An 18,718-nucleotide genomic window follows, 5' to 3' on the forward strand; every position below is an offset into this window, starting at 1 on the left:
CAAAATCCCCCAACCTAGGGAAAAGATACCTACCATTAACCATATCTATGCTCCTTATGATTTTATAAACTTCTACAGCATCATCCCTCAACAATTCCAAGACATGGCCATACACACATGACCAACTACGTTATTGAGAGTCTAAAGGTGGGAAGGAAATCGTTGGTCTTTTGGTCTCTGTGTGGATAGCAAAGTGGAACAGATTTTGGAAGCAGAGAGGGGAAGAGATGGGAGTGGGTAATGTTAAGCAGATGAGATCATCATGACTGATCAGAGACCATCAGCAACATTATACCATGTGGCACAGTGAGCACATGTTTGGTTTCCGTGGTCAGTCCCACTCCCCTGCTCTATCTCTAGAACCCTGCCAATTCATTTCCCTCTCAGTTTCAGTCCAATTTGTTATTGGGGAGGAGTTTGAAACGAGGGTCAAGATGATCGCTGTGGCCTCATATCTCCGATTGTAGGCAACCGGGGAGTTTGATGGAACAATGAATATCAAGATTTGAGAACAGAGGAAAACTAGGTTTATCTGAGGTGATGTTATATTGGATAAAAATATGTCTCAACAAATCTGATTAAGCATATTAGTTGCTTGTTGTGTGAGGCTATCACCAGATTGGGATAATGGGTTCAGATATGGCATTTAAAATTGTCTTCAGAACTCAAAGATTGCCTCTGAATGTTTTATTCACTGCTACCACTTGTACAGGACCTTTGTGTGAGGAGTCAATGGTGATAGCTCAGTGCATCACAAATATGGGTTGTGATTCTCAGTAAGGGGCATGAGTTTTAAGATCATGGGCTCCAATGCAGAATTGGCTGCTATGGAGCCCAGAGGAAGTGAAGTCTACAGCGTAACAGTCACAATGAGGTAAGGCATTTAGATCCCGCACAGGGACAATGTTTTTAGATCAAGGTATTGCACAAAGCAAAAAGGTCCTTTGAGGCTTTCACTGAATGCACAAGTATGAACAGGAGGAGGCCATTCAGCCCGTCAAGTTTGGTTTGCCATTCTATCAGATCATGAACGAGAGATGATCGCTTTGAAACAAAGAATTAACGGGGTCAGTACTGGGAGTATGTTTCCACTCATCTAGGACCAGAGAGCAGAGTCTCAGAATAAAGGGGCACCAATTTCAGACTGAGATGAGGAGGAATTTCTTCTCTCAGAAGGCTGTGGGTCTTTGGAACTCCTTGACGCAAAGAGCTGTGGGGGCAGAGTCCTTGTGTATATTAAAGGCTGAGAGAGATGGATTCTCAATCAGTTGGGGAGTGAAGGCTTATGGGGAAACACAAAGAAGTGGACGTGAGGAAAACTGGATCGACCAAGAATCTATTGATTCAAGGGGCTGAATGGCCTACTCCTGTTCCAATTGCTTATGGGCGCATCTCTATCCACCTGTAATTTCACCAAATCCTTTACCAAAACAAAAATATCAGTTTAAGGTTTTCCAAGCAGCCTTTGCAGACCCAAAGACAGAAGAAGCACAGCAGGTCTGGAAGCATCTATGGACAGAAATCAGAGTTATCGTTTCGGGGTCCAACGACCCTTCCTGAGAACCCAGCTTTTTGGAGAGTTTTGCATTTCCGTGAAATTACATTTTGAGTGAAGTAATTTTGTCATGTCAGCCATTACGTGGCTGAGCTCTCGTTTTAAGGTCTTTTCCTCCTAGATCTACATTCCCCAATGAAAGGATATTGCTTCTCTATAACTTATCAAATCCTTTCAACACTTCAGACAAGTCAATCCTTAACCTTCAACACTCAAAGTAGGTACAAGGCTAAATCATTCCATTCTATCCTCAAGAACTTAGTCCAACAGCAGGCAAGGTGAGGATTAATACTTGGCACTATGGTACCTGAGGGCAGCAATTCAGCTTTGACTACTGTGACTTCCTTCTTCTTCCTGCTGAGGCTGATGAGTTTGTCACACAAGTAGATAAGTCCAGGCGCAATGAAGTACAAGTAGAAACTCTGTTGTTGGATCAGATTCGAACTCCCGTGAATGAGAATCTGTGAGAGACGAACAAATGAAATGGAGTGTTGGGAATGAATCTTAAAAATCTGGGTCTGCACAATTTTAGGGGGAAAAAAGTCCATGCCATATCTATCCCCAGTTGCCCTTGAGAAGGAGCTGCCTCCTGGAAGAACATAAGATGAAGGGAAACCCTGTGAGACTGTTAGGGATGGAATTTTACACGACAATATTAAAGGTATGATTGATTGGGTTACAACCCCCATGAGGGATCGTTCAACCAAAGTAGCCACCCCCCCGCAAAACTTACTGACATGTTCATGCTGCATGTGGCTTTTATCTTAAAACAAATTCCTGCAAATTTAATGTGAATTGACAGGAAAATTGTGGGCTGCACGAACAGTAAATTACACATGGAGTAGCCGATACAACAAAGACTATCTGGCATCACTGCATTGCTTCCAGGTCAAAGGCCAGCAGAATACACCTGTAAATCAGGATAGTCTCCACCCTTACTCTTCTGGGCAGTGAATATTCTGTGAGTTGGTCTTCTCACCACTCCAGTCCAACATAAGAAGTCAGAGCATGATACAGACTGTTCAGGTCGTTATGCCTGCTCTGTCATTCAGTCAGATCAAGGCTGATGTGATTGTCATTATAACTACACTTTCTTGCCCATTTCTATAATCCTGGACTCCCTTGTAGAGCAAAACTCTGTCTCGTGCAACCTTGAATTTGATTTGATTTGATTTATTGTTGTCACATGTACCTAGCTACAGTGAAGAGTTTTGTTTTTCAGCAGTACAAGCAAATCATCAAATCATAAAATCTGGGAACAACAAACCCGCACTGACTCTCCAAAAAGCATGCCTCCCCCCAACCTCCCAGACTCATCCCTATCCCTGTAACCCTGCTTTTTCATGGCCAATCCACCTAACCTGCACATCCCTGGACATAATGGGCAATTTAGCATGGCCAATCCACCTAATCTGCACATCTTTGGACTGTGGGAGGAAACCGAAAGCATCCGGAGGGAACCGGGATGTGCAAACTCCCAAGGCTGGAACTGAACCAGGGGATTCCTGGCACTGTGAGGCTGCATTGCTACCCACTGAAACACTGCCATCCCATACAAAATGCATTAGGGTTAAAGAACACAGCGAGGAATACAATGTTACAGCTGCAGAGAAGGTGTACAGAGAGTGAGATCAACATTAGGTTTAAAATTTGAGAGGTCCACTCAGATGTCTAATAACAGCGGGGAAGAAGCTGTTCTTGAATCTGTTAGGCATATATCTTTAAGCTTTTGCAACTTCTGCCTGACGGAAGAGATTGGAAGAGATTGTAACCGGGCTGGGAGGGGTCATTGATGATGCTGGCTGCCTTCCTGAAGCAGCGGGAAGTATAAATAGATGAAATCTGTATAACGATAAAAAGATGCAAAGATTTGACATTAAGGTAAAGGATCAGGATTATGTTAAGGGCATACCAGCTGTAGATGTTCAAGAAGGTGACCCAATAATTAGCTTCTCAAGCTAAACTGATAAGCAGTACATATTGTTTATGAGTGACAATAAGTGATAGCCATAGCATAAGGCTGACTTAAAACAAAATTATGATCAGAGCAGCAAAGTCACATTTGCAAATACATGGTGGTTCGAGTAAAAGCATAATTACCAGAATGTACAGAATGACGTAGAGGTGGTGAGTCACCCAGAAAGCTCGGAAGCTCATCCGACGGAGCTGGCGTGAGGCGAAGACGTACATAATCGCCATGACAACAAGAAGTAGGACGCCGGTCATTCCTAAAATTGAAAACATTTAACAATATTACATTCTCTCCCTCTACTCCCTCAATTCCTATGCAATGCCCCACATTCATTAGTTCCATTATCAAAAGTGTCTACAATCTCTAGACCAACTTGCCTAAATGTCATGCACACATCGACATGGGAGCGTTGTAAAACACATTTTACACTGAGCCAGATAAGGAGATATTACAGCAGGTTTGCAAAAACAAGTGCAAATAGAGATTTTTAAGAATGATCTCGAAGGGGTAAAGAGTCAGAGTTTTAGAGAGGGAATTCTAGAGTTTAAAGTTTGGGTTTCCGAAGGTTTAAGTCACCTTTAATGCTCATGAATAATGGAATGCTTATGTGATATTTGTAATGAAACATATGTAATTTATTTATATGACAATGTTATTTTTGGAGTTTGGATTTTATTCTAGTGGCATATGGGTATTGATTATTTATTTGAAGGGCTTCCTTTGAAATGAAGCAAGGTCAGCAAGTCTTTCGGGAACAGTGACCTAATCGGGTATGTGTCAGAGAGCAGGTGACTGCAATCAAGGGCTTGGGTGACATCCTCAAGTGTTAATGGAATAAGTTGTTTATATTGTGGGGTTTGTGACAGGTAAGGTGAAAGTGGGTACTGCAGATGCTGAAGTTTAGAGTCAAGATTAGAGTGGCACTGGAAAAGTACAGCAGGTCAGGCAGCATCCGAGAAGCAGGAAAGTCACGTTTCGGGCAGGAGCCCTACATCAGGAATGAGAAATTTGTGCCTCAGGAATTTGTGACAGCTAAGGCCATTCTGAGCTTTGTATTCAGCTCAGAATCAAGTTCTTCTACAGTTGAGTTCAGGAAACAGTAAAGTGGTTGCCAGCAGCAAGTGTAACTTCTCTCTTAGAAAGGAGATTTTCAGGGCAGTTCAGGGCATCAGTCACCCTAGCAGATGTTAATTTGTGCAGCTTCCCAAACCAGGAGAGTTTGGTTAGAAATCATTGCTTAGAAATTGGTTAGAGTTTGGTTATTAGAACTAAGAAATGTTAGGCTCTCTGATTTGTGGAAGAGTTGATGTTGGCGGTTTGGGAAAAGGTTCATTGAATTGTCTCCATTTTCCAAAGCCAATGCAATGTTCAGAGTTGGTGAAGTGAAACCCTAAAGGGTTCCTAAAAATAATTTCTCTGGATTTGAGTTTATGCAATGGATAGAGTTGGGAAACAGTTTGGAACTTTGTTTCACTGTATTTTAACATCTTTCTAACGATGGTTTAGAACATAGAACATAGAACATAGAAGAATACAGCGCAGTACAGGCCCTTCGGCCCTCGATGTGCCGATCCAAGCCCACCTAACCTACACTAACCCACTATCCTCCATATACTTATCCAATGCCCGCTTAAATACCCATAAAGAGGGAGAGTCCACCACTGCTACTGGCAGGGCATTCCATGAACTTACGACTCGCTGAGTGAAGAACCTACCACTAACATCAGTCCTATATCTACCCCCCCTTAATTTAAAGCTATGCTCCCTTGTAATAGCTGACTCCATACGTGGAAAAAGGTTCTCACTGTCAACCCTATCTAACCCCCTAATCATCTTGTACACCTCTATCAAGTCACCCCTAAACCTTCTTTTCTCCAATGAAAACAACCCCAAGTGCCTCAGCCTTTCCTCATAGGATCTTTCTACCATACCAGGCAACATCCTGGTAAACTTCCTCTGCACCCGTTCCAGTGCCTCCACATCCTTCCTATAGTATGGCGACCAAAACTGCACACAATATTCCAGATGCGGCCGCACCAGAGAACTTTATATCTAGAGAACTTTGTTTTTATTTATTTCTTCTGTTGTTCAAGAAACTCCACAGCTCGTGTAACAATGTTTTGATGAATAACCACCAAAACCTATGACCTATCAAGCTAGTTTTCAGAAGTCAGATTATAGGTTCTGTTGGATATTCTGAGATCTGATTTGACTAGTTGTAACATCAGCTGAGATTAGAACAGGAGCAAATTCTGAAGTTAATGCACGGTTCAAAATGTTCTAACACATCTGTGTATTGTATATCGTGTTCCTTTTACATGTATGAAAGAAACGCACTGGATGGTCACAAGGTCAATGATGAAATAATCCCTCTTTACGTTAATATTCTAGTCACTCAGAAACAACGGTAACAGTTACCTGGAATCGTCTCAAAGAACCACCAGTAATATTTCTGTGGGAGCTCTGATCTGCAAGACAAAAATAAAAAGAAATGTAAATTCAAATTTGGATCCTCTGCATCTCACTTCAGACATCAGTCACTAGCAATGTGTCTCTTGTTAAATGTGGTCACATTATTATCTATTTCGCACAAATCTGCAGAATATTTCAACTAATGAGACCAGATTTTATTTTACAAGACTTTAACCTTTCCTTTCAGCTGCAAGAGTTTCAGTGCAGGACTGAAATGAGCCTGAAAATCATGGGGAATTCTTTTATGTGTCTCATGGTCTCAGTGCCATTTACCTTCCAGTTTCTGTACTTCTGTTCAATCGTAAGTGGAAGGAAAATTGATGCATAAATTGGACTAGCGCTGCCAATGTTGACAAATGAGCCTGTATCAAAAAATCATCCTTTCAGAACAAATTATTTCGAAACAAAGCTGTGCCTTTTTCACCAGAGAGATTAAGGTTTGAAACCCACTTTGTAGTGCTCCATTTATTTTGGAAGTCAAACCATCTGTACCTTCTTTCTCAGTGCGTTTTTTGAAAGGAAGTGTGACTCACAGCGCCACTACCCCCCAGCATGTATATAACAAGGAGGCAGGTCCGAATCCACCCCCTAATGAGAATGGGGATTAAACCCCATGTCACTGGCACCAATCTGATGAACAATGACCATTCAGCACCAGAGAAGTCGGGAGCTCTGGAGAATGATGTTCCTTTCACCACATGGCTGAACAGGAATCTCTCACTATGGGCTTGTGTTGGAAGGATTTGTAGGTTGATCCTCTGCCTGTGTAGCCATGTGATGAATGCATTTTCCTTGTCCATCAGGTCCTGGAATGGGACTCAAATGTGGAGCTCCTCGCCCAGAGGCTGGGGGACTGTCCACTGCTTGAACAAAGCCTCCTGGATTGTGTCTGTGGCTTGGCAACCTGTCTCTGGAGCTGTTGCTGTTTTAGGTACCACTTCCAAATCTAGCTGTATAGACCAGAGTGTGACTCCACACTTGACCCAGACTCAATCCAATTCAGTTTACCTCATGAAGGCAGAGGTTGGGGAGAAGGCCACATAGCTCAGCCAAAACGTGCTGAGACACGTCTCAAATTAAGGTGCGGAGATGGCAGTACGGTCAGAACAATATTAACACTGGTACTGTTTGCTGTGTGGAATTTAGAGGGTGTCACTGACTGATATGAAGTGTAATCCAGTCTGGCTCGCTCTACTGCAATTGGAATTTTAATATTGAGACACTGAATTGTCATGTGCAGCTCATGCAGATCAAAAATTTTAATGTCTGTAAAAAAGAAACCCAAGAATAATTTAATTGTTAATTACAAGGCCTTGGATCGAGAGTGCCCCAGTGATGTGCATCGATCAATATTACGGAATTGGTGGCTTCCACTGCCAATAGGGGCCCAGTCAATAAGAAGCTCTGGACTATAAGGCTTCTTTTGATCTCTAATCCAGTATTCTACAATAGTAGCTTTGTCCTCTGTGTCCACACACTGAAGCCGCCCCATCCTGTGTTTGTTCTGCCTCCCTTTTTTTCCCTGCTGGCCTCCCTCACTTGCTTGGCCAGTTATAAACACTCGGCCATTCACTGAAACCCAAGTCAGCTGATTGGAAGCCTTTCCAAGGGTCAAGGGTGTCTGGGGAGATGCGACCTGGAACTTACCCATCATCGAAGAACACACTGGGGAACAGGCAGGCAAGGCTGCTGAGGGAACTGACACAGAATGAGTAGACATTCACACCATGACCAGCACTGTGTAAAACTGGGGGAATCAAGAGAAATGTTACAATAGTAAGCAACCGTTTCATTTACAACCTTCATACAATATAATAAAGTTATCTTTGTCCCAGAGGTGTTCTCTCTCCTTAGCGAAAGACTCCTGGTGGTGGTTTAACCTGAAGGTCCCTACGCCTCAGGGTGAGGGGAGAGGTGGAGTAGGAGAGTTCTTCATGGTAACCTCAGCTGGTTCAGGGAACTGAACTGTCAGTGTCACTCTGTATTGCAATCTAACCATCCAAGCTAACTGACCTCCTATGCTACACATAATGCAACAAATAATATGTACTGCAGTGCCGTATCCCTGCGATATGTTGTAATACTCTCTATGTCTCTACTATAAGTATTAGCCAAGAAACAAACAGTTTGAAAGAATACATCAAGTAGATTAGGTGAAGTAGTGTGGTAGATAGATTCTAGATACAACCATGAACTAGGTACAAATAGAGGCCATTCAGCCCTTCAAGTCTCTTCCACTATTTTATAAGATCGAGACTGATTCAATTATGCCTCAACTCTACTCTCCTCTCTGCTGCCAACAGCCTTTGACTCCCTTGTCAATTAAGAATCTATCCAACTCAACCCTGGACACCAATCACACCATTGTTGTTGTCTTCTCTAAGCCTCTCTTTACAGTGAATCATTCTGAACCCTCCCCATTGCTTCTAACTAATAAATGTCTGATGTGGAAATCTCCCCTGGTGCCAAGAATTATCAGTCATGCCCCATTGAGCCTTAGAGTCTAGCTACGGGAAATTTCTTGCTTTCTTCTGGAGCTGTGCTTTGGGTTAAAAAGCTTTTACTGACCTTGAAGCTTCCCTCGGTACCAACAAGTGGTCTGTAATTGTCTACAGGTTTCTACAACACTTAAACATCATAGGCATCATAGAGCAGAACAATTACACAGGATGTATAACACAGCAAGAGGTCATTTAGCCCAACTGATCTGAGCTGGTAAACATCCTCTCCTCATCTCTCTCTATTCTTCCAATCCTTTCTCTTTCATTTGCCTGTACAGAAATCGAACTTTACTGAAAAAGGGAAACTTTTTAAGCAGAAATGTTTTGTCTTGCAATCATCAGGACCAACACAAGAATACCAAATTTCAAGCAATCACAATGGGAGAAACAGGAACTGCTTGACTGGGAAGCCAACACAGTGGCATTGCTAAACAACAGCTATCTACAGCCTCTCCAAACTCTTGGCTAGTTTAATACAAAAGGAGAGTTTGAACATCTAATGTTTAGGGAGAATGTGTCATTATGTACATCAGTTCTAGCAAGTACAAATAAGTATCCATTACGAACTTGACTGATTATGCTAACTTGTTAGTATGGCTATCGGTGTATGCGAGTTTGTTCAGCAAATGTCACCCAATCATGAAATCACATTGAGCAGCCGATATTTTGATTTGGGTTTTGGAAACATGGGCTGGCTGAATACATTCTGCTCTCTGCCAATAACAAACTGGAGGCGCACGCTGTTTAATTTAATCAGCTAATTACTGCTGCAGATTTTTTTTTTAGAATTAGAATCCTGACAGTGTGGAAATAGGCCCTTTGGCCCAAGAAACCCACACTGACCCTCTGAAGAGTAACCCCACCCAGACTCATTCCCCAACCCTATTATTCTACATTTACCCTTGACAAATGTACCTAGCCTACACATCTCTGAACACTAAGGGCAATTTAACATGGCCAATCCACCTGACCTGCACATCTTTGGATTGTGGGAGGAAACTGAAGCACCCGGAGGAAACCCACGCAGACACGGGGAGAATGTACAAACTCCACAGAAACTCCACAGAAAGTTGCTCGAGGCTGGAATCGAACCTGGGACCCTGGTGCCGTGCGGCAGCAGTGATAACTACTGAGCCCCATGCCACCCGTAGGTAAGATGACTTAGATAAAAGCATCACAATAGCACATAACACTGTTCAACGGTGTGCTAGGCAGAACACTGACAGCATGTCTCTCTTTCTTACTCTCTTATGGACTTTCACCTCAAGTACGATTGACTACCACAGTTCCTTTCAAAGCTGCCTTTTGGTCCTTGAGTCACAGGAGTGTAATGTTCCTGTGCACCTTAATGGGCTCTAGATATGAACCGAGGAAAATGCTAGCGATATCATAAAGAAAGCAAACTAACTTGCAAGTACAACAGCCGACATTGCAACCCAACGATGGAAGTCCACAGCAGCATCAAAGGGAATGTAATGGTTGAGGAAGGTTTCACGCAGGAAGGTGATGAGGTTACGACACATCGTAAGGAGGATGTAGGAGTACATGAAGGAGACACTGGCTGCTGAGCCACGTGAAATGATAATGCCAACGTATGTAGTTTGTGGGATCCCAGTCGTCTCTGCACCAATTGCATAGTCTGGACAAAAGAGAAAAATGAACCTTAGAAAATTGACTGAGTACAAATTAAATTTTTATGGATTATGACTTCAAATTAGTGGACTTGAGAGGATAAGGCTTCACTTTTTCCCAGTTCTAAGAGACCAGGAGGTACGTTTACTCATCTTACAAAGAGACACTCAAAAACAATGAATTGCTTCCTGCTACAGTAAAGATGTTGTGATACTTGAAAGGGTTCAGAAATGATTTGCAAGGATTTTGCCAGGGTTGGATGGTTTGAGCTATAGGGAGAGGATGAAGAGGCTTGGGCTATTTTCCCTGAAGGGTCGGAGGCTGAGGGGTGACCTTATAGAGGTTTGAAAATCATGAGAGGCATGGATAGAGTGAATAGCCAAGGTCTTTTCCCCAGGGTAGGGGAATCCAAAACTAGAGGGCATAGGTTTAGGGTGAGAGGGGAAAGATATAAAAGGGACCTAAGGGGAAACCTTTTCATGCAGAGGGTGGTGCGTGTCTGGAATGAGCTGCCAAAGGAAGTGGTGGAGGCTGGTACAATTACAACATTTGAAAAGCATCTGGATGGGAACATGAATAGGAAGGGTTTGGAATGATATGGGTCAAATGCTAGAAAATGGGTTTAGATTAGTTTAGGATATCTGGTTGGCATGGACAAGTTAGACCAAGGGGTCTGCTTCCGTGCTGTACATCTCTATAATTACCTGCTTCCCATGTGTCAACTGTCATTCATTACACGGTGCCTGATTCCAATTTCTATGATACTAAATGAACAAAAGTCAAGCAACAATATTGACTGTGAGTTAATTACAGCAAACCTCAAGAGCAGAAGAAAAATCAGATCCATGCTTTCTGCAATTTCAGTCTTCATTGATTTAGCATAAATTAGATATTATAGCATGGAAAAACATCAGAAACTCTACAGTGACTATCCATCACTCCAGAGTGTAAAAACCATGTTAAGAAAGGTACTAACCCTCAATCTTGAGGAAACAGACACTGATATTTCAATGGAGAAATAATGTCTTTGTTCTCACATACTACACAGTTAATATGACAGTGCCTTAAGTGAATGATTAACAATGTTCACAGCACACCTGTCACACTCTGATGTCAGACTGATTACAATTTTGAGATTTATTAGATTGCAGTGTTTTGGGATTTTGTCTTTATTTTACAGTGAAATAAAGGGAAGATGAAGTCCTGCAGGCTGTATTACAGCAAGCTTGGACAGTTTGATTGTTAGAGATTAAGGAGTGTCCAGACTGTCTTACTGGGAAGAAGCTGCAAAGTGTTTATATGGGGGAAATCCTCAGTCTATCCATGGTAAGTAACACAGGCCAACATTGTGAACAGCCGACAGACTGTATCTCTGAAGTTCCACAGAAGTGTCAGGAATTTTGCCTTGTAAACATTGTACTTTAAACCATCCATTTACTTACAAGATAGAAGATAGTTGGGTGTCAAAGATGACCAGCCAGTATTTCTACTTGGGTACAAGGCCCAGGTAATTCACATTGCCATAGTGTCATGGGCAGCTTTATGTGTTCTGTTTATCAGCAATGAACAGTATATGGTGTGGTATTTAAGAAATGTATGTTTGCTAGCCCCTAGAATTAGAGACCCAAATTAAATGATTTCAGCAGCAAGCCACTGTAATCTCAGGACATATGTACTTAGACAGCCTTTTACAAGATGATCAGAGGATTAGATAGGGTAGACAGTGAAAGTCTTTTTCCTAGGATGATGACGTCAGCGTGTATGAGGGGGCATAGCTACAAATTGAGGGGTGATAGATTTAAGACAGATGTCAGAGGCAGGTTCTTTATGCAGAGAGTGGTAAGGGTGTGGAGTGCTAATGTGGTTAACTCAGCCACATTTGGGAGACTTAAACAATCCTTAGATAAGCACACGGATGATGATGGGATAGTGTAGGGGGACGAGCTGAGAATAGTTCACAGGTCGGCGCAACATTGAGGGCCAAAGGGCCTGTTCTGAGCTGTATTGCTCTATGTTCTATGTTCTTTCCTTTGCATTTAGTTGTGGCTGAAAGAGTCAGGTCATGGTAAACAAATGTAGATTCTGAACATTACAACTGTGCTACAGCCTTCTAGATTATCCATAAACAACACTATAAGGAGAGTGGCTAGCTAAACCTAATACATAGAATTTAACAGAACAGAAACAGCCCACCCTGTCCTCACCAGATTTGTTTTATTCAGTCACAGGATGTGGCTGTCACTGACAAGGCTGCCAACATTTACCTGTACTTCGACACATGTCATCAACTGCATCCTTTGCACCAGATGTGCTCTCCTCTGCATTGGGGAGACAGGACGCCAACTTGCGGATCATTTCAGAGAACATCTCTGTGACACCCACTCTAACCAATCCCACCGCCCTCCGTGGCTGAACACTTTTACTCCCCCTCCCAGTCCACCAAGGACATGCAGATCCTGAGCCTCCTCCATCGCCAAACCCTAACCACCTGCCAACATTTACTGTCCGTGTCTAATTGCCCTTGAACAGGAGCTGACGAGCCACCACAATACATGAGTTATACGTACACCCAGTGTGCTGTCAGAGAGGGAATTCCTGGATTTTGACCCAGCGACACTGAAGGAACGACAACATATTTCCAAGTCAGGCAGCTTGGAGGGGAACTTGCAGATGGTGGTGTCACCATCTATCTGCTGCTTTTGTCCTTTGAGCTGGTATTGGGTCATGGGTATGGAGGAAGGAGTCTTGGGGAGCTGTTCCTTCCTCAAATGTTACCGATCAAACCTGATTAACCAAGCCTTGCTTCATTATCTCACTTAGCCTTCAATGCATCTTTGCTACCCGTTTCACCGGGCGCGGGCATCCCAAGTCAATCTGACGAGACACTGGAAGGTGGCACTTACGATAGGCTCGTTCCACAAACACGCCAGCTGCTATACCGTAGAAGATCAGAACACAAACTATGTGACGCCGATAGTTCTCAATGAAACGTTTAAACTGTTGAACTTTCTGGTGCACTTTGCTCCGATTGTACTTCTCCCGCTTGGCTTCAGTGTAGGGCCTGGGGCGATGGTGAGGAGATCTACAAGAAGTTGCAAAACAGCAGGGTGTTATTATTGCACATGCTGTTGATCTGCCTGATTTGCTTCCTTCCTTGCTGCCCTATTTTATTTTTGCCCCTCCCCTCCTCAAGGCCAGAGACGGTTAAAAGTTCTGCATTTGGTGGCTGTCCTTCACCAGATTCCAGACTGAGCACAGGCCTTCAATGACAGATGGACATTCCAGACCGAGCCCAGGCCTTCAATGACAGATGGACATTCCAGACCGAGCCCAGGCCGTCAATGATAGATGGACATTCCAGACCGAGCCCAGGCCGTCAATGACAGTGTGCTATTTAACTCCGGAGGGCACTTGAAGAGTTCACAACTGCCTCTGAGTCTTTACTCATTTGAATTTCACTGCTCCTGCAATTTTTTTCAGACTAGCAATGAGGAGCATGCTCATGGATACTGCAGACCAGCAACGAGGAGCAGGAAGCATGACTGATATTCCCTCCGCGTGATTGAGGTCCCTGCAGTTCCAAGCTCAAGTCGCATCGCAGGACAAGATGGTCAAGGAAGGTGTCTTCGTAATGTGGCTAAACAGACTGAGAACCAAATGACAGGCAGTGAGACAGGGAGAGATTCCTGACCAGCTCCACGTTACAGAGAAATTGGAGCCTCTGCCAACCCTACAGCAACTCAGTCACAATTGTCCAAGTTTAAGAAGTAATTGACACTCATGGTGGCTCAGTGGTTAGCACTGCTGCCTCAAAGTGCCAGGAACCTGGGTTTGATCCTCCCCTCAGGCAACTGTTTGTGTGGAGTTTGCACATTCTCCCCGGGTATGCATGGGTTTCCTCCAGGTGCTCTGGTTTCCTCCCATAGTCCAAAGATGTGGAGGTTAAGGGTGGATTGGCCAAGGGAAATTGCCCATAATGTCCATGGACATGTAGGCTGGGTGGGTTAGCCAATGGGAAATGAGAGGCTACAGGGATAGTGTAGGGAAGTGTGACTGGTTGGGATGCTTTTTGTAGGGTCAGTGCAGATGTGATGGGCTGAATGACCTCTTTACGCACTGTAGGGATTCACTGATTCATCAAGTGACCATAGCCAACAATCTGGTCACTTGAGTTCTTCATAGAATCCTGGGAAGCTCCTGGCACAGAAAAAAAAGTCATTTGGCCCATTGGGAACATCCTAGTCAAAAACCCCAACCCCCGAGCTTAATTCCTCTGACTCATTTCTGGTCCATAGTCCTGCAGGTTCACCACCTTTCAGGCAGTGACTGATAGACATCTGCCACCCTCTGGGTTTAAAAAAAACTTGAAAAAGGAACACACAATAAATGGGAGAAAACTGAGAGACCTAGACATGGATAGTGATGGTATGGGCTCCATTTTCTGCCTAGCATGTGGCTTACCAGGAATCATGAGGTAGGTGTTTGTTAGAAGGACTCCCAGGATGGTCTGAGCCTGTTTTGCCACATTCTGGACACCCTGTCCTTGACCATCCTGTCTTGGGTGGGACTTATCCCACTTGGAACTTCAGAGTCAGGGAAACAACCCAGTGCCGAAGAATCTCACTTCCTGCACAGTGCTCAGTATTTTTTCATTCATTACACATTCCATTACCTTCTCTGATCTTCCTAAATGCATTACCTTGCACTTCTCTGAGTTGAATTCCATTTGTCACTTGTTTGCCCCTCTGACAGGTCCATTAATACTTTGCTGCCATCTAAAGCTCTCCTCCTCACTATTAACCACAAGGTCAGTTTGTCTATTATCTGTACATTTCTGGACTATGCATCTATATTTATGTCTAAATTGTCACTGTGAAGTACACCTCTTGGGCCTGAGGCAGTGCTGTCAGTCTGTTATTTCACTTCTTTATTCAGATGGTACAACACACACACACACACACACACACACACAGGGACAGACACACACACACACACACGCACATACACACACACACACACACACAGACAGACACACACAGACAGACACACACACACAGACACACACACACACACACAGACACACACAGAGACAGACAGACATGCGCACACAGACACTCGCACACACACACAAACAGAGACAGACAGACAGATACACACACACAGACACACACACAGGGACAGACAGACACACAGACACGCAAACAGAGACAGACACACACACACACACAGAGACACACGCACAAACAGAGACAAACACACACACAGACAGACAGACGGACACAGACACACACACAGACACACACACAGACACACACACAATAAATAAAACAGCACAGAATACAAGGTCTTACTTCTTGTTGACTCGGTTTCGGAACTCTTGTCCAATATTTTCCACAGCAGACTCCTGCATGTTTCTGTTGGGATGTACAGAATGAGGAGATTAGTCATGAAGCTCCAGGGAGTCTGGTCTATTCACAAGTGAATTACCAGCCTCTATTATCACCCAGTGAGGGAGTTACACATGGGAAATGTAGTTTGGAAATGAGGTGGCCTACGAGCCATTGACGGATTACTCTGATCTGTCGGAGTATTGAGGGCCTCCTAATGAGAAGCTCCTAATTTTCGGTTCATTAATTGGCAATCGCCCAAGGAGGAAGGGGCGGTTTTTAATCTGGTGGGAGGCTGGTGGCTCTGGGCCTCACCATCTTCCTGCCCCTGCCCCAGTTAAGTGTCAGGGATGGCTTTCCCACCCTGCCAGCAGTTGAGGCGGATGAGTGGGCTATTAATCCCAAGATCCCATCAGTACTGGCATTCACCCAACAGTAGGCAGGGAGTCACAGACATGGCAAACCTGAAAAGAACACCCTTGTGTTCTTTTTGCTGCCACTCAAGTGCATCCATAGTTCTTTGTGCTAAAGGGTATGGGGAGAGAACATGATCGTGTGTGAGTTGGATGATCAAATTAGGAATTTTTTCACTGGAGCGTAGAAGTTTGAGGAGTGACCTTATAGAGGTTTATAAAATCATGAGGGGTACAGCTAAGGTGTCTTGTCCCTTGCATGGAGGGTTTCAAGACTGGGGGGTATAAGGAGGGAGGAGGAAGATTTAGAAAGGACATTTTTTACACAATGTGGTTTATGTGTGATAGATGCAGGTACAATTACAATGATTAGATTACTTACAGTGTGGAAACAGGCCCTTTGGCCCAACAAGTCCATACCGCCCCGCCGAAGCGCAACCCACCCAGACCCCTACAACTACCCCTTACCTAACACTAGGGGCAATTTAGTATGGCCAATTCACCTGAACATTTTTGGACTGTGGAAGGAAACCGGAGCACCCGGAGGAAACCCACGCAGACACGGGGAGAATGTGCAAACTCCACACAGTCAGTCGCCTGAGGCAGGAATTGAACCCGGGTCTCTGGTGCTGTGAGGCAGCAGTGCTAACCACTGTGCCACCGTGCTGTGCATGATGAGGAAAAGTTTGGAGGGTATAGACCATGGGTAGGATTAGTTTAGCTTGGGATTATGATCTGGTTGGACCGAAGGGTCTGTTTCTGTGCTGATTGACTTTATGACTCTATTTTCATTTGCAGAGTAGTGGAGCAGGCTTGAATGGCCAAATGGGTTTCTATGTTTCTATTCCTTATTCAAAGGCACCAAGTGACTGATTAAGGGACCCAGCATCACAAGGAATGGAGGTGGGGGTGGGGGATGACAGGAGAAAGGGGTTGTCCCCAAAAGTCAGCAGTCTACCTGTAATTATTCTCTGACCCTCCCCTGAATCCTATCCCACCCTGACTCACTCAGTGATCTTGGTCCTCTTCTTGAGTGCTCACTGGTGCCCCCCCACCCACCACTGGGCTGCTGCAATAGTTAACCAGTAACAGATCAGCACCTTGAAATCTTTCTTTCCCCGAACCAACCTATTCAGAGATGTTATGGCATACTTCTGGAGCAGGTCAGATTTGAACCTAGGTCTCCTATCCCAGAAGTAGGAACACTACCACTGCACAGGCGCCTTACTTCAGCAGTTCTTGGGGGGTGGGGGGGGGGTGTTGATGGACAGAGAAGATGGTCCATAATCCCAACCCCAGCATTGACCCTCATGCAGATCTCAAAAATATGGTCTAATGATCTATTACATGGTTTCTTGAAGTGATTGGAGATGCATCTTTCAGTGTATTTTTCTTGCCCAGTGTAAATCACGGGTTTCTGTGGTATTTCTGCCACTCCTAAATCTATGGGAATAAATTGACAATAAAGGAACCTCAAAGTATTTACTTACTTGTATGGGTTTGCTTTGAGGAAGGAGACTCTGTGATACTTGTTTGGTTTCTCTCGAATATCCATACCTGAAAGAACAAAAGACAACATCAAGGAGTGCTTTGTGTCCAACAACAAAATTACAAGGAAATGAAAGAGGTTTAAGTGGCCATAAAACTTCAAAGTAGGCAATAATATAGAAATTGCATAAGAAGTAAATGAAATGGTAAACAGTGTAGACACGTTAAATCTAAAACACTACCTCAATTTAAAAATCACACAACACCAGGTTATAGTCCAACAGATTTATTTGGAGCTACAAGCTTTCAGAGCGTTGCTGCTTCATCAGGTAGCTAGCTCTGAAAACTAGTGCTTCCAAATAAACCTGTTGGAATAGAACCTGGTGTTGTATGATTTTTAACTTGTCCACCCCAGTCCAACACTGGCACCTCCACACCATACATCAATTTAGTTAGTAATACAAGGGCATTGGTAACAGACCAGAAAGAGGAAAGTTATATCGTCCAATTCTTTACATGACGAATGACCAACCGATAGTCATACAGGAAGCCACAACAGCTGCGAAGTATCACAGAATCTGTATGTCACTGAAAAGACACATTGCCAAAGCGTTCCTTTTCACACTCACCAGGACAAAGGCACGGGTACCGAATGATCATTTGAAATTAGACATTCTTGCCTTTGTCCTGATGAGTGCAAGGTGAAAAATGTAAGTATCATGTCTCTATTTCCAGCACAGTTTGCTAGCAAATCCCAATGGGAATTTAGGAAAAACCTCTTGGAAGAGGAGTGACAATATGAAATTCCTGTTCAAGGTGAATATCATTTAAATATAGGGCAGCACGGTGGTTCAGTGGTTGGCACTGCTGCCTCACAGTGCCAGGGACCCAGTTCGATCCCTAACTCAGGCAACTGTCTGTGTGGAGTTTGCACATTCTCCCCGTGTCTGTGTGGGTTTCCTCCTACAGTCCAAAGATGTGCAGGTCAGGTGAATTGGTCATGCTATATTGCCCATAGTGTTAGGTGAAGGGGTAAATGTAGGGGAATGGTCTGGGTGGGTTGCGCTTCGGCGGGTCGGTGTGGACTTGTTGGGCCAAAGGGCCTGTTTCCACACTGTAAGTAATCTACTCTAATCTAACAGGGTAGGGGAATGGGTCTGGGTCTGGGTGGGTTACTCTTTGGAGGGTCAGTGTGGACTTGTTGGGCTGAAAGGCCTGTTTCCACACTGTAGGAAATCTAATCTAAAAAAACCAAATTGGGCAAATCCATGAAAGAGTATAGAAAAATATGATGACAG

At 43.9% G+C, this 18,718-nt stretch overlaps 1 protein-coding gene across 2 annotated transcripts in view; it reads right to left on the reverse strand.

Annotated features, from left to right (window-relative positions):
* Positions 1-18,718, reverse strand: part of LOC140458435 (dual oxidase 2-like) — a 91,775-nt gene that overhangs the window by 12,383 nt on the left and 60,674 nt on the right. For both annotated transcript variants that reach the window (XM_072552995.1, XM_072552994.1), the window contains 8 exons: positions 17,423-17,489; positions 15,484-15,546; positions 13,036-13,214; positions 9,909-10,139; positions 7,647-7,746; positions 5,946-5,995; positions 3,656-3,783; positions 1,863-2,016 (listed from right to left, as the gene is read on the reverse strand). In XM_072552995.1, coding sequence (XP_072409096.1) covers positions 1,863-2,016; positions 3,656-3,783; positions 5,946-5,995; positions 7,647-7,746; positions 9,909-10,139; positions 13,036-13,214; positions 15,484-15,546; positions 17,423-17,489 — 972 coding nt within the window. The remainder of the gene's footprint in view (positions 1-1,862; positions 2,017-3,655; positions 3,784-5,945; positions 5,996-7,646; positions 7,747-9,908; positions 10,140-13,035; positions 13,215-15,483; positions 15,547-17,422; positions 17,490-18,718) is intronic.

Source organism: Chiloscyllium punctatum, chromosome 33 (assembly GCF_047496795.1).
Source record: "Chiloscyllium punctatum isolate Juve2018m chromosome 33, sChiPun1.3, whole genome shotgun sequence".
Classification (NCBI taxonomy): Eukaryota; Metazoa; Chordata; class Chondrichthyes; order Orectolobiformes; family Hemiscylliidae; genus Chiloscyllium; species Chiloscyllium punctatum.